Source organism: Amblyraja radiata, chromosome 3 (genome assembly GCF_010909765.2).
Source record: "Amblyraja radiata isolate CabotCenter1 chromosome 3, sAmbRad1.1.pri, whole genome shotgun sequence".
Classification (NCBI taxonomy): Eukaryota; Metazoa; Chordata; class Chondrichthyes; order Rajiformes; family Rajidae; genus Amblyraja; species Amblyraja radiata.
The window spans coordinates 19,811,580-19,835,087 of record NC_045958.1 but is presented as its reverse complement, the minus strand read 5'-3'; the positions used below and the strand labels follow the sequence as shown (position 1 = coordinate 19,835,087).

Sequence of the window (23,508 nt, the reverse complement as noted above, 5' to 3'; positions counted from 1 at the left end):
CAAGAAGGAACTGCAGACGCTGGAAGATCGAAGGGTTTCGGCCCGAAACGTCGCCTATTTCCTTCGCTCCATAGATGCTGCTGCACCCGCTGAGTTTCTCCATCCTGTTCAATAATGTACTGTTGGCTACTCTAGCCCATAGTGATGGTCGTTAACACTTCACAGTTCTCTTAAATAGCCAAACAAGCGACTTAATTCTGTGCATTTAAGAGCATGGCCTGACCGTGAACGGATAAATAAAACGGAATCATGCATGATCAGAATTGTCAACAAGCCATTGGCTTGCGTTTCATGTATGATCTTTTTGTTATCTGGAGGGTTGAGAGGAGCGGCGGAAACGTAGCGCTGTTTTAAATCCAGTAAGAAACTAAAGGTTGTTTGCAGAGAGAGACCAGCTTCGCCTCTCGGTGACCCGTGGCGCGCGCTCCGGGGGTGGGGGTGGGGGGGAGGTTTCCATGGAAACCGCCGGGACAACAGACTCGACGCATGGAGGAACAACGACTCAGCCTGGACAGGGATGGGGTTCGGAGTTTCCTCCTGAATGCTGGTCGGTATTAGATCCATTTCTATTTTACTGCGGCTACCCTTCCCCTGTCGCTATAACATACCAAATGCCCGTCTTTTGCGCGGGCCATTGAACCATAGAAATTGCTTTGCAAGTAGCAAGTAGAAATATCATTAAAAAAACAACTTTTCTTAACCCCTTCTTCATTGTCGTTCTCATGCTTACCTAAAATATTTCTGAGAGGGAGTTAAACGTGATTTCCTTCGGCCCCAAGAGTTGAAGGTAACTTAGTCTGATATTAACACAGTACTATTATATTAACACAGTACTATATCATTAAAATGGCAGCGACAAGAACACAAAGGGGGGTTGGAAATACTACAAAGTATCCTCCTCAATTAGAGTGTTTTTAGCAAAGATCTTTGTTTTTTAGTGCAACAAACAAGCAGGCTGTGTTGGATCTAGTATTAGCTAAGGTTGCAAACAATAGGACCGGAAGGAAGCGGCGATTGGGACTTGTCAAAACCGAGGCTAAGAACTAAGAACCAGCTACAGCAATTGCTGCTTTCAAAGAAGCGAAAAATATTAAAAATCTGAAGAAATTGTCGAGTGTAAGAGTGGAGTAAGGAGTGTGGTAGGAGCCGAAAATATTGTTCAGTATAAGAAGTAGAGTGCCAGTGAGCATATCACACTAGGAGAACACTTTATCCCTCAGCTAATAGAATTTAGGCACAATCAGATAAAATTAAAAGATACTTCCCCTTCCCCAGAGATTTAAATAATTTAGCTGGGGGGAAAGCAAAGCACATATATGAACAATACATGATCACATAGCTCATCAAGCCTGTTGTGTTCAGTAGCATAGTGTAGTGAGTCCAGGCAGGTAGAGCAAAATGTTCTTTATTAGTGAAAACAACACTCGAACTACACGTGTACTTGGACAGGAATAAACGATCTAAGCTCTTGTCATTGTGAAGATAGATAGATAAATACTTTATTAATCCCCTTATTCAGGGGAAATTCTGTATCCAGAGCACTAGCTACTGAGCATACTGAAAAGCCCGCGAACGAACCCTGTCATGTGACAGCCCCAACTAATGACGAGGGTTCTGAATACACAGTTTAACCACTAGGTGCCGCTACATGACCCCCCCCCCCCCCCCAGAACCAGAGGAAAGAAAACGAGCCGGAGTTTGAATAAGGTGGCCAGACCACATGGACACAGGGAGACAGGCACAACAGGTGTAAAGGCGGGAGCGGGAGGGAGGGCCAGTGGGCGAACTCTATGACGGGGCTGGCCCACCAACACCGGGCGGTCGACATCGAGGTGAGCTGGCTCAAGGCGGGCCACCGAAACGACCTCCTACCGGCCCCGACATCCAGCAGGAAAGTCACGACGCCAGGATGCAACACCCGAAAATGATCTTCGTAAGGGCGCTGCAGCAGTGTCCGGTGCGAGTCCCTGCTAACAACAAATTCAGTTTTTGAGGGCAGGTGGGACATAGTAAGTGGCAACCCAATGGCAAGAGGTCGGGACAGGGGCCAGCTTGCCCACCTGCTCGCGGAGGTGTGCCAGCAGACACGAAGGGGGTTCCTGCTGCCCACGTGCCGCCCACATGCCGCTGGAATGAAATTGCCGGGTACTTTAAGCGGGGAGCCATAGACCAACTCGGCGGACGACGTGGCCAAATAGGGGTCGTGCGGATCCCCAGCAATAGACAATAGATAATAGGTGCAGGAGTAGGCCATTCGGCCATTCGAGCCAGCACCACCATTCAATTTGATCATGGCTGATCATCCCAATCAGTACCCCGTTCCTGCCTTCTCCCCAAATCCCCTGACTGCGCTATCTTTAAGAGCCCTATCTAGCTCTCTCTTGAAAGTATCCAGAGAACCTGCCTCCACCGCCCTCTGAGGCAGAGAATTCCACAGACTCACAACTCTCTGTGTGAAAAAGTGTTTCCTCATCTCCGTTCTAAATGGCTTACCCCTTATTCTTAAACTGTGGTCCCTGTTTTGGACTCCCCAAACATCGAAAACATGTTTCCTGCCTCTAGCATGTCAAACCTCTTAATAATCTTATATGTTTCCATAAGATATCCTCTCATCCTTCTAAACTCCAAGTTACACAAGCCCAGCTGCTCTATTCTTTCAGCATAAGACAGTCCCGCCATCCCAAGAATTAACCTTGTAAACCAACGCTGCACGCCCTCAATAGCAATAATTGTCCTTCCTTAAATTAGGGACCAAAACTGCACACAATACTCCAAGTGTGGTCTCACTAAGGCCCTATACAACTGCAGAAGAACCTCTTTGCTCCTATACTCAACTCCTCTTGTTATGAATGCCAACATGCCATTCGCTTTCTTCACTGTCTTCTGTACCTGCATGCTTAATTGACTGATGAACAAGGACCCCCAGATCAAGATTCAAGATTCAAGAGAGTTTATTGTCATGTGTCCCAGATAGGACAATTAATTCTTGCTTTGCTTCAGCACAACAGAATATAGTAGGCATAAATAAATACAGAACAGATCAGTGTGACCATATACCATTGAATATATATATACACACATAAATAAGCAGATACAGTGCAATGGGCTATTAATGTTCAGAGTTTTGTTAGAGTTGAGATTAATAGCCTGATGGCTTTGGGGAAGTGGCTATTCCTGAACCTGTATGTACTTCACCTTTTCCCAATTTGACACCATTTAGATGATAATCTGCCTTCCTGTTTTTGCTACCAAAGTGGATAACCTCACATTTATCCACATTAAACTGAATCTGCCATGCATCTGCCCACTGACCCAACCTGTCCAAGTCACCCGGCATTCTCATAGCATCCTCCTCACAGTTCACACTGCCACCCAGCTTTGTGTCATCTGCAAATTTGCTAATGTTACTTTGAATCCCTTCATCTAAATCATTCATGTATATTGTAAATAGCTGTGGTCCCAGCACCGAGCCTTGCTGTACCCCACTAGTCACTGCCTGTCATTTTGAAAGGGACCCGTTAATCCCTACTCTTTGTTTCCTATCTGCCAACCAATTTTCTATCCATGTCAGTACTCAACCCCCAATACCATGTGGCCTAACTTTGCCCAACAATCTCCTATGTGGGACCTTATCAAATGCGTTCTGAAAGTCCAGGTACACTACATCCACTGGCTCTCCCTTGTCCATTTTCCTAGTTACATCCTCACAAAATTCCAGAAGATGTCAAGCATGATTTCCCCTTCATAAATTCATGCTGACTTGGACCGATCCTGTTACTGCTATCCGAATGTGCTGCTATATCATCTTTTATGATTGACTCCAGCATCTTTCTCACCACCGGTCAGGCTAACTGCTCTATAATTCCCTGTTTTCTCTCTCCTGCCTTTCTTTAAAGGTGGGATAACATTAGCTATCCTCCAATCCACAGGAACTGATCCTGAATCTATAGAACATTGGAAAATTATCACCAATGCGTCCACAATTTTTAGCCATTTCCTTAAGTACCCTGGGATGCAGACCATCAGGCCCTGGGGATTTATCAGCCCCTTCACTCCCATCAGTCTTGCCAACACCATTCCCTGCCTAATATGTTTAAGAAGGAACCGCAGATGCTGGAAAATCGAACGTAGAAAAGTGCTGGAGAAACTCAGCGGGTGCAGCAGCATCTATGGAGCATAGGAAATAGGCAGACGGATTTAGGGTGGGTGGGGGGGGGGGGATGAGGAGAAGAAAGGAGAAAGGAAGAGGAGGAGCCCGAGGGCTCAGGGAGAGCTGAGAAGGGGAGGAGACAGCAAGGGCTACTGGAAATTGGAGAAGTCAATGTTTATGCCACTAGGGTGCAAACTGCCCAAGTGGAATATTAGGTGCTGCTCCTCCAATTTCCGGTGGTGCTCACTCTGGCCATGGAGGAGGCCCAGGACAGAAAGGTCGGATTTGGAATGGGAGGGGGAGTTGAAGTGCTGAGCCACAGGGAGATCAGGTTGGTTAATGCGGACCGAGCGGAGATGTTCGGCGAAACGATCGCCAAGCCTACGCTTGGTCTCACCGATGTAGATCAGCTAGAGCAGCAGATGCAATAGATGAGGTTGGAGGAGATGCAGATGAACCTCTGTCACACCTGGAACGCCTGCTTGGGTCCTTGAATGTTCATTATTGGCGAAAACAACACTCGAACTACATGTGTACTTGGTCAGGAATAAACGATCTAAGCTCTTGACGTCATGAAGAGCACTAGCTACTGAACATACTGAAAAGCCCACGAACGAACCCCTGTCACGTGACCGACCCAACCAATGATAAGGGTTCTGAATACACAGTTTAACCACTAGGTGCCGCTTCAATAGATACATAAAGCTGGATTAACTAAGCGGGACAGGCAGCATCTCTGGAGAGAAGGAATGGCCGATGTTTTGGGTTATCGTAACATCACCCATTCCTTCTCTCCAGAGATGCTGCCTGTCCCACTGAGTTATCCCAGCTTTTTTTGTCTATCTTCGGTTTAAACCAACATTTGCAGTTCCTTCTTACACATGTTCAATAGCATGACTTTTTTAATACTGTCATTTCCTGTTGTCCCTTAGTACCAATGGTGAACAAAATCTTATCAATCTCAAATGTGAATTAAAAAATGATTTGACATCAGTTGCCCATTGTGGAAGATAGTTCCAAAATTTGACCACTGTCTTTTTAGAAATATTTCCCAATATCATCCCTGAAATGCTTGCCTCTGATTTACAAACAATGCTCCCTTGTCCTCTATTTTCCAGCCTCATCTATTTCTCTTGATGTCTCCTTAACGTGGATAGTTGCACACATCTTTGGAATTCATCTGTTGTGTGTCCATTTGCTTAATCTATTAATTAGGAGGTCAAAAGCAAGGTAGTGTGCCTTAATGACTACCGCCCAGTAGCTCTGACATCTACATTATGAAGTGTCTCGGGAGGTTGGTAATAGTGCACATTAAATCCAGCCTTGATCCACTGCAATTCACCTACTGCTGCAACAGGTCCATGGCAGCTGCCATCTGCCCGGCCTTTCACTCATTCACTTGTCCTGGACCATCCATATCGAAGCTAAGGCGAAGAAAACACAAACACTACTTCCTTAGAAGGTTAAGAAATTCGGCATGTTCCCAACAACTCTCACCTACCTCTACAGATGTAGAAAGCATTTTATCATGATGCATTACCGCATGGTTTGCCAACACTCTATCCAAGACCGAAAGAAATTGCAGAGAATTGTAGATGCAGCCCAGATCATCACTCAAACCAACCTCTGTTCCATTGACTCCCTTTACACCTCACACTACCTCGGCAAGGCCACCAGCATAATCAAGGATAAGTCTCACCCTGGTCATTCCCTTTTCTCTCCTCTCACATCAGGCAAGAGGGATAGAAGAGTGAACACACATACCTCCAGATTCAGGGATAGATTCTTCCTAGCTGCTATCAGGCAACTGAGCCATTCTATCAACTGGAGAGCAGTCCCAATCTTTAATTGGACTTTACTGAACTTTATCTTGCACTAAACATTATTCCCTTTATCATGTGTCTGTACACTGGATTGTCGATTGTAATCATGTATTGTCTTTCCGCTGATTGATTAGCACACAACAAAAGCTTTTCACTGTACCTCAGTACACATGACAATAAACGTAACTAAAATGCAGGCAAATGGGACCAGCTTAGGTAGGCAACTTGGTGGGCAATGAGGAGTTGGGTGGAACAGCTGGTTTCTGTGCTAATGTAATGCTATGACCATGAAGTATGGTGACATTTAATAATTTTGTTAACATTTTACTATATATGACAAATTTTTACAACATAATTTTACTCTATATGACAAATATATTACACATAATTTTAACGTCCGGAAATGAATCATTGCCTTTTTACCATAGAACCATATAAGCATATAACAATTACATCACGGAAACAGGCCATCTCGGCCCTTCTAGTCCATGCCGAACACTTATTTTCCCCTAGTCCCATCTACCTGCACTCAGACCGTAACCCTCCATTTCTTTCCCATCCATATACCTATCCAATTTATTTTTAAATGATAAAATCGAACCTGCCTCCACCACTTCCACTGGAAGCTCATTCCACACAGCCACCACTCTCTGAGTAAAGAAGTTCCCCCTCATGTTACCCCTAAACTTTTGTCCCTTAATTCTCAAATCATGTCCTCTTGTTTGAATCTTCCCTACTCTCAATGGAAAAAGCTTATCCACGTCAACTTTGTCTATCCCTCTCATCATTTTAAAGACCTCTAAATTTTAAAGCCTTGCAACTATGTTTGGAGTATCCCCTGCTGTATTTGTATCACTTTCATAATTTTTTGCTGTGCATTTATTTTGCATATAGATTAGCCATTTACAACTGTAAAGATGCCGATATTGAAGATACCCATTGTGCACAGATTTGGGATAGTTTCCCAAAATGATCACATAATACTTGAAGCTACACTTGCAAAAAAGTCAGCAGAAGCCTTGAAAGACTGCTATTCAACAAACGCTGCTAAAAAGTTAAGTGCCACTTTAATGCTTATGTTGTCATGTCACAAATGATTGTCAAATATATTATCATTCAGTACCAAGACGTGTTATTTATATATTATTGCTTTGTTTTTTGTGATGCATCCTTATGATTGTACTTTTTTAACGGAATATAATGCAAAGCATTTCTATGGTGTTTCTTGAATTTATAATGGAGTGTGTACAATTACATTTTATGCACTGAAGGATCCCTTTGTGCAATAGTACTTACTAGATTTTACGCAGTAATGAATTTCTATAGACAGGAGGAGCTGGTGTTGTGTTCTATTGTGGAGAATTTAAACTGGCTTATTTGTGAAATTGGATCAGGAGGATAGAAGCGAGATAAAATAAGCTAAAAATAGATAATAACATTTCAGATGAAGGGATATCGAGGAAGGCAATGTTGCAGGATAACTATAGGGGTTATGATTACTGGAGTGCATTGTGTACAGCAATTTGTGTTTTACTCATGACTCCAATTGCTCTTGGCTGGTTGTAAAGCTGTGTCCACCCCTCTCTGCAGTCTCTTATGTTTCTGTGTATTGGAATTTCCTCCCCTCCCTTCCTGGAGGGGCTCAAGGTCAAAGTGCATGTGTGGAGACAGAAACAGAGTTAAGCCCCTGTCACATGGCGACTTTTTTTGGCGACAGCCGAAAGATAGGCTGTCACCTCATGGTCGCGGTTTGACGCCTGTGTTGTCGTGACAGGTCTCCGCAACTGTCGTCACTTTATTCTTGTCGCCGCTGGATTTTGAAATGTTCAAAACCTTGCAGCAACAGTGGGCTTGACGTTGCCTGATGTTGCCTGTCATCTCCTGTCGTAGGTTGTCGTAGATTGTTGCCAGGATGACGCCAGGTGACATACGATGTCGCAAGGTCATGACCTCGGCGAATTCCTTTTGCGACAACCTGCGTCAATCATACGTCATCATACGTCATCATACGTCAACCGGCGACAGTGCCTGCATCAAGATACGGATCAAAATGACGTTACTTGTCTTCTGTTGTCACAGACAGTGTCTTAGCTTGTCGTATCTTGCCGTATCGTGTCGCGGGTGGACGTATGTTGACCTCGGTAGTCGTTGTTTGACGTCTGTGCGGTCGCATGATGTCGTAGGTTGTCGTATGTTCTTGCTGTTGTGGTCGTCCCAGGTCCCGAAAAATTGTGACGACGGATTATGTAAATTGTCGCAGCTTGTCGTCATCTGTGTCAAGCTTGTTGTACAACTTGACGGTTTTTCGGCGGCTTGATACGTCGGTCAATGACGCCGGAGTCGCTGAAAAAAAATCGCAAAGTGGGACAAGCCTTTTAATGTTTCAGCCTAGTGATTGGACATTTCTGAAAAGTCTTGTTGAGCATCTTTAACTAAAAAATAACTATATCAAAAACAACTGCTTTTAATTATTAACAATTGCTTTTAATATTACTGTTTACAATATACTATTGTTCATATTGTTTTTCAGACCCCTCTTTGAAGTCACAGAACAATTTGTGCAGAAGTTTAAGTGTGCAGAAGAAAAAAATGAGAAGGAACGAATGATTGATATGGCTAAAAAAATGCTCACCAGAAATAAGGTGAATAACGGCATGAAATAATACAAATTCCATCGTTAGATGAAATAGCAATTTTTGGCATATTCATTATATAAAATACTATCATAGATAGATGGGAGGGGTAGCCCCTAATTTTATGAGTTGCTCAGTTTCTCCAATTTGTTACATTTGAAATTACATTTCATATTTGAAAATAATAAAATTGCAGATGCAGAGAATAGAGTGTAATGAGTCAGGGAATCATACAGCATGGAAACAGGCCATTCAACCCAAATCATCCATGCTGACCCAAATGTCCCATGTAAGCTAGTCCCATTTGGTCGCATTTGGTCTATATCTCTCCAAATCTTTCCCATACATGTACCTGTCCAAGAGTTTGTTAAATGTTGTTACAGTACCTGCCTCAACTACCTTCTCTGGCAGCTCAGTCCATATACACATCACCCTCTGAGTGAAAAATTTTCCTCTAAGGTTTGTGTTAAATGTTGCGCCCTCACCTTAAACCTATGTCCTCTGGCTCTGATAGCTTTGATTCCCCTACCTATGGTTAAAAAAAAACTCTGTGCATTTACCCTATCTGTTCTCCTCATGATCTTATACACCTCTATAACCATCCTTCATCCTCCTGAGCCCCAAGGAACAAATTCCTAGCTTGCCCAACCTCCCGTGATAGCTCAGCCCCTCGTCCTGGCAACATTCTTACAAATCTTCTCTGCAACAAGTAAGAATTTCATTGTTCTGCTCCCAGTATATATGACAATTAAACACTCTTAACACTTGGTTCTTAATAGTATTAAGTGAGTGCACTTTAACCAAAGTCTGCAGAGAAAGGAAAGTTTAGGACAATTTGGAGTACTAATGTAGGGACATGAAATGACAAACTACAGCACAAAAGGATGAACTCAGGCAATAGCTTCTGCAGAGATCGACACAAAATGTTGGAGTAACTCAGCAGATCAGGCAGTATCTCTGGAAAAAATGGATAGGTGATGTTTCGTGTCAGGACCTTTCATCTGAATAGGTCCACACATTAATTAATATAATGTGATTAAATAATATAATTCACACAGAGAGTGGTGAATCTCTGGAATTCTCTGCCACAGAAGGTAGTTGAGGCCAGTTCATTGGCTATATATAAGAGGGAGTTAGATGTGGCCCTTGTGGCTAAAGGGATCAGGGGGTATGGAGAGAAGGCAGGTACAGGATACTGAGTTGGATGATCAACCATGATCATATTGAATGGCGGTGCAGGCTCGAAGGGCCGAATGGCCTACTCCTGCACCTATTTTCTATGTTTCTATGTTTCTATAATCACAATCTAAGCTTTGCCATATTTTACTGTAATGCAGTACTTTTAGTGACAAGGTATAGTGTTGGTAAATGCTGAATTCTACAAACAAAATAATGATGTTAATTATGTTAATTGATGTTCTTCACTCCTTAGCGCAAAGTTGGCCTGAGTACACTTGGTTCAGGGGATCACGTAAATCTACCAGTAGCTTGGGCAGAGCTAGCTTTGCTGGTTCAATGTAAAGGGAAAATTCAAGAAGGTAAGTTTTATGTCAACTTCAAGGAAGAATTGTGATAATTACTCTTAACTAATCCATAAAACAAATTGTTGAATACTACAGGTGCAATGCATGACAGTCATTCCGTTGATTAAACTTAAAATTTGATTTGTTGACATGCCAAGAAATGGATAGAGCTAAGTGCAGTGAGCAAAGGGGGAAGATATAGTACAGAGATATAGTACATATGCCTTGCCTGGGTCGCCGCGTGGAGCGACGCGCTGGAGCTCTGGTGAGCTGGACCGCCGAGAGCAACACCTCCGGGCTGCGGGTCTGCGGAGCGGAGAGGCGGCGCCGACTTTAACATCGGGAGCCTGGGAGCTCCAAACCGGCGCGGCCTTGTCGGCTTCGGAAGCCGCGGTCTCCAGCTAGAAAGCGGCCGTTCCAGGTGGCCCAGCCGCCGAGAGGACTCTCCCGACGCCGGGGCAAGACCACCCGGTGAGAACGGCCAGGAACATCGGGCCTCCGTAGAGGCAATTGCGGTGGCCTCAATAGGCCTGACTTTGGGGTGAACTTGGGGTGGGGACTGGACATTGTGCCTTCCCCCTTCCCCCACAGTGGTATCCATTGTGGGGGGATGATTTTTTTGTCTAATGTAATCCTGTAAGTCTGTGTCCAAGATGGCTGCCGTGAAGGGAGAGTGAACGCTGGCGCGCTTTGGCTGCCGCTGCTCTCTCTTCACACTGTGTTTTTGATTTTCTGTTTTTGGACTGAATTCTGTTTTTAATTTGTGTCTCTGTGATGTCTTTATTACTTATTTTATTCTGATTATATGTTTTTATTTCTATGAATCTATGTAAGGTGTCCTTGAGATGTCTGAAAGGCGCCCATTAAATAAAATTTATTATTATTATTAGAGTGCAGAATATACAGTAGTTCACAACATTGTGGCCCCCGCAGTTCCATAGACAATGCCCAATGCCCTCAATGTGGTAGACGTGAATCCAACAGCACCCAAGCTTATTGAAGGACCATTCAGAAGTCTGATAACAGGGGGAAGAAGGTGTTACTGAGTCAGGTGGTGCGTGTTTTCAAGCTTCTGCACATTCTGGCGGATGGGAGCAGGTAGAAGAAGGAATGATCGGGGTGGAACAAGTCTTTGATTATGTTGGCTGTTTGTCCGAGGTAGGGTGATGTGTGGGTGGAGTCATTGGTGGGAAGTATGATCTGTATGATGGACTGGGATAAATCTACATTTCTCTGGAATTTCTTGAGGTCTTGGGCAGAGCTGTTCTCAAAGCAAGACGCTGTAATCCAACAGTATACTTTCTATGGTGTAGGTGTAGAAGTTTGTAAGTCACTGAAATCATGCCAAATTTCCTGTTTCCTCAGGAACTAGTGACATTGGTGTGCATTTTTGGCTTTTGCATCAAATACAATACAATACAATACAATACAATATTTATTGTCATTTGAGCCTCAGTGAGACTCAAACGAAATTCCGTTTCCACAGCCATACAAACAAAGACAATTTCCTACAGACATACACACAATTTAATTCACACAAACATCCATCACAGTGAACCCACTGTGATGGAAGGCAAAGTATTTTCTCTCTCCTGTTCTCCATTTCTCTCCCGATGTCCAAGCCCCAGGCGGGCGATGATAAGTCCCACGGCCATTTTAGGCCGCGCCGGGCGATTTACGGCCCCGCTCCCGGTCTAAAAGTCACAATGTTGGAGCCCCCGGCGGGCGCTGTAATGTCCCACGGCCATGAAGCTGCGCCGGGCGATGTACGGCCCCGCTCCGGGTCGTTCCAATCCCGCGACACGGGCTGGAGAAGTCGCGTTGCGGGAGCTCCGGGAAGCGGTCTCTCCACCCGGACTCGCGAGCTCCCGATGTCCCAGTCCACCGGACCTGCGGCTGCGCTGTTGGAGCCTCCGAGCCCCAGGAGTCGAGTCGCAGCAGCGATTCACCACCGCTCCCCACGCTCCGAGGCCAGATGGTGAGTAGTCCGCAGCTCCGCAGTCTCCCGAGCCCCCGGGTCGTTCAGGTGGAGGCCGCTCCACGGTGCTAGGCCCCAACGACAACGGAGACCCGACAGGGAAAAGGTCGGGTCTCCCGGACAGGGAAGAGATTTTAAACAGCCCCCCACATATACACATTTAAAACCAGTATTAAAAAACACCAACACTATATTTAACTAGACAAAAAAAAAAAAAAAAGACAGACCAATACTGTGCGAATTGGTTGGTTACGACAGATCATTGGTAGTATAACACCCAGGAACTTGAAGCTCTCAACCATTAAACTGAAGCTCTCAACCATAGTGCTTAGCATGCATTTCCAAGCAAGAGAACGCCAATGAAATGTGCAATAAAAGAGGTTGTTGAATTAATATAGCACACTCTGCTGACACCTGCTACAAACGTCTGCCCTCTCCATTGCTACTGTGCCAGGAACCTGGTATGAATGCATTGCTGGTACTCCCACAGCAATAAATCGCCTACGGCTCAGCGATGGTGCATTGGACTGGCAATTTGATTGTAGCTTTACTTCCACTGCAGTGAGATGTGGGGCTTGGGACTGTTGGCTGGCTGCTATGGTGTTTGGGGGCCAATGCCTGGCAACAAAACATCCTGGACCCTATGATCTCCCTTGGCTGCTTCTCTGCCTCCATGTATTTGCCTGCAAATTCTCCTCTGCCCAGAGATTTCTCTATCATTCTACCCGTGCTTCAGTTCCCAGGAAAGCATCGCACTCATCGTGCCAGCAGGGTGCAGCCTCGAGTCCCAGATTACAACACTAAACAGCCACACCACACGCCCCAAGCTGTTCCAACACCAGCTTTCAAGTGCAGTCTCTCTTCACTGAGCTATGTATGATTTAGTGCTTCAAGAGTATCACTAAAGTGTCTAGTTCCCCATAGAGCAGCACCCAGCAGTGATAAGAGCGGTGATTTTCACCATGTTTATGACATCTTGATTCCTGACAAAGAATCTATGTATTCTTCTATGTTCCTAGTGTGCAGCCCAAGCAAATGTTCATTTTGAAATGTAAACTGCATGCCTGTGAGTGTTTGGAATGGAATACCAAATGTGCTTTAACAAATGTGGTTTGAAACATGGTGTTAAATGGAGTACATCTTTCAAAACTTCTTCCATCCACATCAATCTATTTGTCAAACAAATAGAAATAGCTTTGAGACATCAAGTAAATCTACCTAGGGCAGGGAAAGATGGTCATCATAATTGTGGGGAAAGAATGACAGAATGGCTTCAAACATTTAATAATACAGAAAAATAAAATCATAGTGCCATACATTAATGTGTTTAATAGGAGAATGGATTGAAGTGATTTTTCTGCTAATTTGAGCCACTTAAGGACAATATTTCCTTATTTCCTTTCAAAATATTTATTATATAATTTGCTCAGATCGGTCAGGACCCACATAAATAATGACGAGGTTTAAAGTCCTGAGGCCTCAAGATGTAGTGTAGTGATTAGCTGTGTCAGTTACATTCATTAAGACATTGATGGTACGTGGCCTAACTGAGATGCAATGAGACCTGGGTGACTGTGTACATCATTCACTGAAAAAAAGCAGGCAGTGAAGAAAGCAAATGGCATGTTGGCCTTCATAGCAAGAGGATTTAAGTATAAGAGCAAGGATGTAGATGTACAAGGTCCTGGTGAGACCACACCTGGAATATTGGGTGCAGTTTTGGTCTCCTAATTTGAGGAAGGACATTCTTGCTATTGAGGGAGTGCAACGTAGGTTCACCAGGTTAATTCCCAGGATGACGGGACTGACATTTGATGAAAGAATGGGTCGATTGGGCTTATATTTGCTGGAATTTAGGATGAGAGGGGATCTTATAAAAACATATAAAATTCTTAATGGATTGGACAGGCTAGATGCAGGAAATATGTTCCCGATGTTGGAGGAGTCCAGAACCAGGGGTCAGTTTAAGACTAAGTGGTAGGCTATTTAGGACTGAAATGAGGTCAAACTTTTACATCCAGAGAGTTGTGAATCTGTGGAATTCTCTGCCACAGAAGGCAAAGGAGGCAATTCACTGGATGTAGTCAAGAGAGAGTTAGATATAGCTCTTAGGGCTAACAGAATCAAGCGATATGGGGAGAAAGCAGGAAAGGGGTACTGATTTTACTTCGGAGTCACGTGAGTGACTACGTGAAGAACCCGCTCAGCGCGCATGCGCGGCATTAACGCCAGCAGTGCAACAGCGGCTGTAATGGGAGTTAGGCGCTCCCGCTACAGAATGAAACGGACCGTCAGGTGAGTACCCTGAGGTCGGGTTTCTATTACAGGGGAGCCTTTTTCTGCTTGTGTTTTACAGGCAGAGAAAAAGGCTCTGGAATAAAACTGTCTCCCGTTCAAGGAGGAACGTTTTTCCGTCGGGGAGGGGGGCAGCAACAGGCGGTAGGAGCATTTACCCGGTGTTCCGCTATTCCCCGACACCGTGCCGAGCCCAGCCCGCTAGTACCTGAGCAGCGGGCTGGATGCATAGCCACCCAAAGAGGCATCCGGCAGGTGTTCCCAATTTCGGACGGGACGTCTCTCCACCCGCACGGGGGGAGAGAGAGCCGCCTGAGCCGCTGGAGCGGCTCTCGGAGCAGGTGCCTGTGAGACGCGCTGCTTGAGGGGCGCTCTCGCTTCTACAAGGCACAAAAGCTCTAGAAGAACCTGTCCCCCGCTCGACTCCAACGGAGGAGCGTTCCATTGCAGGGGGGGCAGTAACAGGCGGTAGGAACAATTACCGGGCGCTCCGCTATCCCCATCACCGCGCCGAAACCAGTCCCGCTAGTGCCTGAGCTGCGGGCTGGATGTTTAGCCATCCGAAGAGGCATCCGGCCGGTGGCTTCCGACTTGTCGGAGGGGACGTCTCTCCACCCGCATGGGAGAGAGACAGCCGCCTGAGCCGCTGGAGCGGCTCCTGGAGCAGGAGCTCCTGCGAGACATGCTATGTGAGGGGCAGTCTCGCTGGAGGGTTCAGGCATACCCTCCACAGTGCCTAGGCACTGCCCATCGCTTCCTCCTTAGTGTGGTTAGCTTTGGGGTGACCAGTGGCTGGGCTGGTCATGAAGAGGGGTCACTGGCTGAACAACATCGGGAGTATGCTTGAGGTACAGGATCAGGAAGAGCTGCTGGGTGTGGCCGCTATGTGGCTCCACCACTAGCGAGATGGCTTTTCAGTCTCAACTGATGGCCAGCTTACTACCTGTTCTTTTCAAAAATCTCCAAGACAGGTAGTCATGAGGCGTTGGATTTCATCACGCTTCCCCTAAATTGCATTTACTCAAAGTGGCCACCATTATTAAAAAAGCCAAAATATCAAAAAATGAATTTGATATCCCTGACGTCGGCTATCATTTTCGCATGCTCTTTCCAGAGGGTCACGGTAGTATGGCAAAACACCTGACCTACTGTTCGCAGTGCTCCTCAACTTCTCAGGAAGTTACAAAACCTGCCCTCAAAGAACGCTGACCTCACAACCACAGATCCTGCTGTCTGGCTGGACGAAGTGTCCAAAATATCGGCACAAGAGGGCAGGGTCTGGAATGAGCACCACACGTAAACCAGTCAGCAGTACCTCTAACGCGTCCACCAGGAGGGTCCACCTCATGGTACTGGTGAAAGCTCGGGGCCTGCATGTCAATCCCGTAAGCCTTTCAGGCCAAGGCCCAGAGCAGGCCCCATGGAAAATGCGCCACCCCCCAACACCACCACCACGTCAGACAACGTGCAAGACTCGTTGGACCGGCAGGAAACAGAAGAATACCCATAACCATGGAGGTAGGTGGGTGGTTCCTACCAACGTATAGAAATAGGGGCTTAATACTAACAGGGGGGAGATTACACCTGTTTTAAGAAGCACGGGAGTCTATCACAAGTGATCAGTATATACTCAATGGCTTTAGTGGATACAAAATACAATTCATACTAGAAAAATTGCCACCAGTTCAACATTTACCCCAGAGGGTATTTTCCCTCTCAGTTAAAGAAACGAGAGGGACAAGCTGTACTGGTGAGATTAATTACAAAGGGTATCATGGGAAACATGAACCCTTGGAATTCGTATCAAATATTCGTCACTAAACCCAAAAAGATGGTGGATGTCGCATCATCATTGACTTAACTTCACTAAATATGGTTGTTAAGTACAGGTGCACAACCTTTTATCCGAAAGCCTTGGGACCAGACACTTTTCGTAATTCAGAATTTGTCGGTCTTCGGAATGGAAATTTTTTAGCGTAGATTTTAATGGCTCGCTCAGTGGTAGAGTGCTCGGCTCATATCCGCAAGGTCGCGAGTTTGCGCCTTGATCCTGGCAGTTACTCGATCGCGAGTTTGAGTCTTCAATGTCGTTTTTTCTTGCAGAATAAATGTTTGTATGAAATGCAGTGTAGGAGAGGTGTACTGACTGTGTGGGCAGAACTTTGGAAGTGATTGCCCACCAGTCTAAAAAGCCGCTGTGTCTCCCTGTCCCTGGGATAGCAGGGGGCGATCAAACAGCACAATACCCCCCTCCCCCTCCAACTCCAGAGGAATCCGCTCCCCGATGGGCCGCTACGGCGACAAGTGGCAGTTTGCCCACAGCCCGAGCTGCGCCCCCTCATCCGCCACCCCAAGAACAAGACGTACCTTGCACACCATCAGCTTCTGCCCCTACGTGTTCCTCTGGAGTTGGAGCGGGGCTGGGCTGGAGTTGCTGCTGGCTGTGGGTCTCTGGGAACTCCGTGCTTGCAGTGGGCCTGGGGGTCGGAGGGCGGCGGTGGGAGCTGTGGAGCCTGTGGACCTACGGACCTACCTCCGTGGAGCTAGCCAGCTTCGGAGCGTGGAGAGCTGCGGGGGCGAGCTGCTGCGACCCGACTCCGGTGGATGGTGACACCGGGAGCTCGCGGGTCCCCGGTGGGAGACTGCTTTGCGGGGCACCGGCAGCGGCGACTTCTCCCGCCCGAATTACGGGGTTGAGAATGACCTGGAGGGGGGCCTTACAACGCCCGGCGCGGTTGTAAATTGCCGCGGACGTGCTAGCGCCCGCCGGGGGCTTTGATCGTGAGTCTACCGTGGGAACTTTTTAACTCAGCGGGCAGGCAGCAGCATATTGTCAATTATTAAACCTCCCGCGCAATATACCCTCACCTTCTCTTTTATGAATGGGGATTTAGTTCCCCTTTCTTCGAGGACCGACCGGAGGTTCCGCTGTCACCTCTGCGGGCCGCCCTCGGTGAACGTTTTCAAGGACCTTTCTTCAAGGACCGAAAAAATGGCCGCTATTCGGAGGTTTTCGTTATTTGGATCTTCGGATAAAAGGTTGTGCACCTGTATATACATTACAAAATGGAAACGGTTGTTACTGCCAAACAACTAATTTCCAAAGGATACTTCATGGCAAGCATTGATCTTAAAGATGTTTACTATTTTAGTACCATTCACAAGGATCATCGCAGATACCTGAAATTTACCTGGATGGGGCAGCTATGGCAATTTAAAGCGTTACCCAATGGGAAAATAGGCAAGACCATGGAATTGACTATGTTAGCTGTATCAGCTACCAAACAGTTATTCGAAACCCTGGGATTGTCTTACATCCAGATAAATCTAAGTTGAAGCCATCCACAATCATGGACTACTTGGGCTTCACAATTAATTCAGTCTACGTGACTGTAACTTTGCCAAGAGACTAAACAGTTGAATTGGCACAATCATGCAACAATTTAATGGTCCACGTACTCCCAACTATTCGACAAGTAACAGAGTAATTGGGAATATGGTAGCAGCATTTCCGGCTACACAATTCAGACCTTTGCACTGTCAAAACTTACAAAGAGCAAAGGTACAGGCACCAAAACGACATACAGGTCATTATGATCGTGTCATGAAGTCACCCACTGAAGCAATATCATAACTACAGTGGTGGGCAAAAAATGTTTGGCATAATTTCAACCTATTATCATCACTAATAAGTAGTAGATGGACTAACCCAGAATCATCGTTACCACTTACACTGGGCATTAATTATCTACAGATGTTGGGTGACTTTTATGGTTTAAAAGCATATGCACAAATATGCATCACTTGCATGTACGGTTACAAATAGATAATACTACGGTGGTAGCCTACATTAACCATATGGGCGGCATAAAATCGGTATCATGCGACAAGTTGGTCAACACAATTTAGCAATGATGTGTCGAAAGACATATTTGGCTATCAGTAACTTACCTGCCAGGTAAGCTAAATACAGTGGCAGACACCAGGTCACGTAAATTTAATGACAATGGATGTTAAACCCCAAATAATTTGCAAAAGTTATCATGCAATATGGCACGCCAGATATCGATTTATTTGCATCAAGGCTAAATCACCAGGTACCTATGTATGTCGCTTGGGAACCAGACCCTGAGGCAGCAGCGGTAGATGCGTTCGCGCTGGATTGGGGAAATTCTTCTTCTATGCATTTCCTCCCTTCTGCCTCATCAGTTGGGGACTACGCACAATACAAATGGACTCTGCTTCAGGTATTTTGATAGTACCCGACTGGCCTACACAGCCATGGTTCCCAAAACTCCATGACATGGTTGTTGAAACTCCGATGGTATCCCCAGTGACCCAGAGTTATTAACACCCAGTGTCGGGCACAAGCCACCCGTGCCATGAAAATCAAACTCCTGGGTTGCAGATCCTGCACAAACCACTTCTGGGACTGGGATTATCAGAACAAACCATCGACACCATGTCAGCATCCCTTCGAACATCCACTAAAAAACAGCACTTGTCCAGCATCAAGAAATGGGAGAAGTACTGCTTGGATAAAGGGACCACCTACTCAACCGCTACAGTTACCAACGATGAAGGACTCAGTTACAGAGCCATCAACACGGCTAGAAGTGCCATGCCTGTCTATTTAAAACCAGCTCCAGGACAACAGGCCATGGGGTCCCACCCGCTGGTGGTCAAACTAATGAACGGTATTTACAACTCTAACCCCCTAGACCAAGGTACACCCATACATGGGATGTCAGTGTGGTCCTGACATACCTCAGGGGATGGCCACCAGCCAGACCCCTTAACCTGGAACAATCTATGCTCAAAACACTCATGTTGATGGCACTTGTATCTGCACAGAGGGTCCAGTCACTACACCTATTGCGACTGGACAACATGATCACAGCTCCAGACCAGATCTGTCGTTATCCAGCGAATGATCAAACAGAGCAGACCAGGAACACCTAATCCAGTCGTGGAATACCGGGTTTACCCACCAGAACCACGGTTATGTGCCATGACCCACCTACTATCCTACATAGACACAACCAAAATATTCGAGGGAGATGAAATGCCTTGTGGGTCAGTCATAAAAAACCTTATGGTTGGGTGACGAGCCAAACCATTGCGAGATGGCTCAAGCAGGTGCTAAAAACTGCTGGGATAAACACTAACATGTACAAATTTTATTCCACCAGGGCAGCATCCACGTCGACGGCTAAAAGAATGGACATGCCTATAGACCACATCCTGGCTACAGCAGGATGTTGGGGGGAAAGACCGTTCAGAAATTTTATAATAAGCCGTTGGCAAAACCTGTTTTATTTGCAGTAAAGATTTACGGACTGCAAATATTTAATTTAAGCCCAGGGGAGCAATTTAATTTCTTTGTTGTTATTGTTAAAAAATACCATTGTGTTTTTCTACAAACAGATTCATTGGTTGATTACGATAACACTTCCTCCCTCAAGAACTTCGGCAGTGAGTGAAATAAAACTGTTACACGGTTTGAAATCACAGAGCTTTGAAGTCTTCACGTAGTCACTCACGTGACTCCGAAGTAAAATAGTAAGATTAAACGAGAACTTACCAGTTTGAAGTTTGATCTGTATTTTATGAGGAGTTACGATGAGGGATTACGTGCCCTCCGCTCCCACTCTCATAATATGGGTCAAACTGATAACTGATGTCTCCTTTTCTTTACTATGTTTACTTCAATAACTGTGTCTATCTGTGATTCCACACCGCTGCTTGGAAGTATGCCGCGCATGCGCGCTGAGCGGGTTCTTCACGTAATCCCTCATCGTAACTCCTCATAAAATACAGATCAAACTTCAAACTGGTAAGTTCTCGTTTAATCTTACTATTTTGCATGATCAACCATGATTTATTGAATGGCAGTGCTGGCTGAAAGGGCCGAATTACCTACTCCTGCACCTATTTTCTATGTTTCTATGTCTCTTGTGTAATCCGCTCTCATGAAGGAATAGTCGATTAACACTTAAGGTCTTCCTGATCATTGTAAAGCCTTGACTGACTATTGGCTAAAATAGGTGCAAAAAATCTAGAAACATACAATTGCCCTGAATTTTTGGACTTGTAAATTTCATTCATGGGGTTCCAGTCATAAAATAGATGGACAAAAAAATCTGGACAAATGTTTTAGTTTCCATATCGACCACAGCATCTATTTTGAATTTAATATCTTTGATTATGATCAAATCTAATATTTAATAAAATAGATATTTTGCTAAAGATAATATGTTTAATGAAAAAGTAACGAAAACAGTTAGATTAATCTTTGCTGATTGAACTCTATCTGATTTGGTACTAATAGAGTTATTTTATTTCTCAAGAGGCTTTGGATATTCTCTTGATTTCTTTGGACCATGCACCATTGCATCCAGACCAAATTCCAGTTTTATTCTACCTTGCGGAATCAATCTTGTACTGGATTTGTACGGATGCAGTGAAGCAATCATATCTCTACACCTGTGAAGTCAAGATAACAAAGGTACTTTGTTAAGTTAAATATCACCTAGTCTTTAAACACATAAGCATAACAAGATGGGAAGACACTTTGATGCCACAAAATAGATTGATGTTTGTGAGCTATAAATTATAATGAAAAAATGTTGAAGCTTTTGGTGCTTTTCAAGGGTCCACACGTCCTTCCAGATAAATTAAAAATGGAAAATACTGGAAACACACTGAGCAGGTCAGGTAGAAAGGGAAACAGATGACTTTTTGGGTCTGAGGTCCTTCGTCAGGATTTCATCAGTCACTACCTGTATTTCCACAGGGAATGCCTGAACCTGCTGACTGTCTCTGGCATTTTCTCTATATTGTGTCAGATTTTCAACATCAGCATTTTGTTTTAGTTTTGAACCAGTAATTTGCCTGTAATACTTCCAATTCTGTAAATGTGGTAATCGTGATGTGGTTTGCACTACATTGGGAAAACCAAATGCAAATTGAACCACCACGTTACAGAGTATCACCGGGTCAGCCCACAAACAATATTATTTCAGATTTTATTTCAGATTTCCAGCATCTATGGTTATTGATTTTAATTTTCAGGTTTCAATAAAACATTTACAAAATAGAACTATAGTCAATTTAGATTTTACCTTGCAAATTCAAATCTTTATACCTAAACTATTTTTGACGTTAAAAGTACATGATATGGTTTATAATATTTAGAAATTACATTTGTTTTGTTCTTTCAATAGGTTGGATTTATCACATTTCTAAGATTGTTTATCTTTCACCTTGCTGGATTTATAAGACCTTTTGAACAATGTAAATGTCGTCTTCGTAATTACTTAAAAGGTATGCATGTGATTAAGAGAAAATAGTTTACTAAGCCCTTGTGGGCTCCTGTGTTATCTTGGCTGTGTGCTTAGGGTTGTCGTCCTGTTTGAAGGTGAACCTCTGCCCCAGTCTGAGGTCCACAACGTTCTGGAGCAGGTTTTCATCAAGGATCTCTCTGTACTTTGCTCCGTTCATCATTCCCTCTATCCTGACTAGTCTCCCAGTTCCTGCCGCTGAAAATCATCCCCACAGCATGATACTGCCACCACCATGCTTCACCGTAGGTATGGTATTGGCCAGGTGATGAGCGGTGCCTGGTTTCCTCCAGACATGATGCCTGGCATTCAGGCCAAAGAGTTCAATCTTGGTTTCATCAGACAAGAGCACCAGAGAAAACAACCCTTTTGGCAAACTCCAAGCGGGCTGTCATGTGCCCTTTACTGAGGAGTGGCTTCTGTCCGGTCACTCTACCATAAAGGCCTGATTGGTGGAGTGCCGCAGATATAGTTGTCCTTCCGGAAGGTTCTCCCATCTCCACAGAGGAACTCTGGAGCTTTATCAGAGTGACCATTGGGTTCTTGGTCACCTCCCTGAACAAGGCCCTTCTGCCCCGATTGCTCAGTTTAGCCGGGCGGCCAACTATGAAGAGTCCTGGTGGTTCCAAAGTTCCTTTGTCTTCATGGCTTGGTTTTTGCTCTGACATGTGTCAACTGTGGGACCTTATATAGACAGGTGTGTGCCTTTCCGAATCATGTCGAATCAATTTAATTTACCACTGATGGACTCCAATCAAGTTGTAGAAACATCTCGAGGATAATCAATGGAAACAGGATGAACCTCAGCTCAATGTTGAGTGTCATAGCAAATACTTATGTAAATGTGATATTTCAGTTATTTCTTTTTAATTACTTTGCAAAAATTTCTATACACTGGTTTTCATTCCTTCATTCTGGGGTATTGTGTGTAGATTAATGATAAAACTAAATGAATTTAATCCATTTTAAAATAAAGCTGTAACGTAACAAAATGTGGAAAAAGTGAAGGGGTCTGAATACTTGCTGAATGCACTGTAAGTTCCACGACCATGTGTACCAGTAATTTGATCATCTTTTGCATGAGGAATAAGACGTTAATATCCGTTGAGTGGATTTTACACCCTACAATGGCATTTGTGTCATAAGCAGGTAGATTGCCAGATAAAAATCGGACAGTCACAGTTTTCATGTAATTCATAGCAGTACTGTTTATTGATATACAGGATTTCAGTTCACAGTAACATTTATTGTGTTAAAAAAGACAAAGTGCTGGAGTAACCCAGCGGGTCTATGGACAACATGGATAGGTGACATTTTTGGTCAGGACCCTTCTTCAGATTGATTGTGTGGGATGGGGAGGAAGAAAGAAGGAAGAGAGGTGAGTTTTCAAGGTGAAAGCCCAGCAGATAATAGGTGGATACAGGTGATGTGGGGGTGGGTTAGCAGATGGTTAGGCAAAGGCCAAAGATGAAAAGACAGAAGGTGTAAGACAAAAGGATTGAAGAGTTGCAACTTGCAAAGATGGAGAAAGGATAGTAGGTGGAGAGGTGAAATACATGCGAATCAAGGTGGGGCGTGGGGGAGGGGGGGCAGGTGGGGGGCAGAAAGGGGGAAAGAGAAGAGGGGTCAGGTTTTTATTGTTGATATAAAATTGGAGAATTCAATGTTCATACCATTGTGTTGTAAGCTACCCAAATGGAATATGGGGTGCTGTTCCTCCAGTTTGCGTTCACTCTGTAAATGAAGGAGGCCCAGGAGAGAAA

The 23,508-nt window shown here is 44.8% G+C and overlaps 1 protein-coding gene across 1 annotated transcript in view; it reads left to right on the top strand.

The window, feature by feature from the left end:
- Positions 1-440: 440 nt before the first annotated feature.
- Positions 441-23,508, top strand: part of tmem232 (transmembrane protein 232) — a 52,135-nt gene continuing 29,067 nt past the window's right edge. The window contains exons 1-6 of the mRNA XM_033017412.1: positions 441-547; positions 6,868-7,027; positions 8,504-8,615; positions 10,039-10,144; positions 20,753-20,910; positions 21,629-21,728. Coding sequence (XP_032873303.1) covers positions 6,891-7,027; positions 8,504-8,615; positions 10,039-10,144; positions 20,753-20,910; positions 21,629-21,728 — 613 coding nt within the window. The 5' untranslated portion in view covers positions 441-547; positions 6,868-6,890. The remainder of the gene's footprint in view (positions 548-6,867; positions 7,028-8,503; positions 8,616-10,038; positions 10,145-20,752; positions 20,911-21,628; positions 21,729-23,508) is intronic.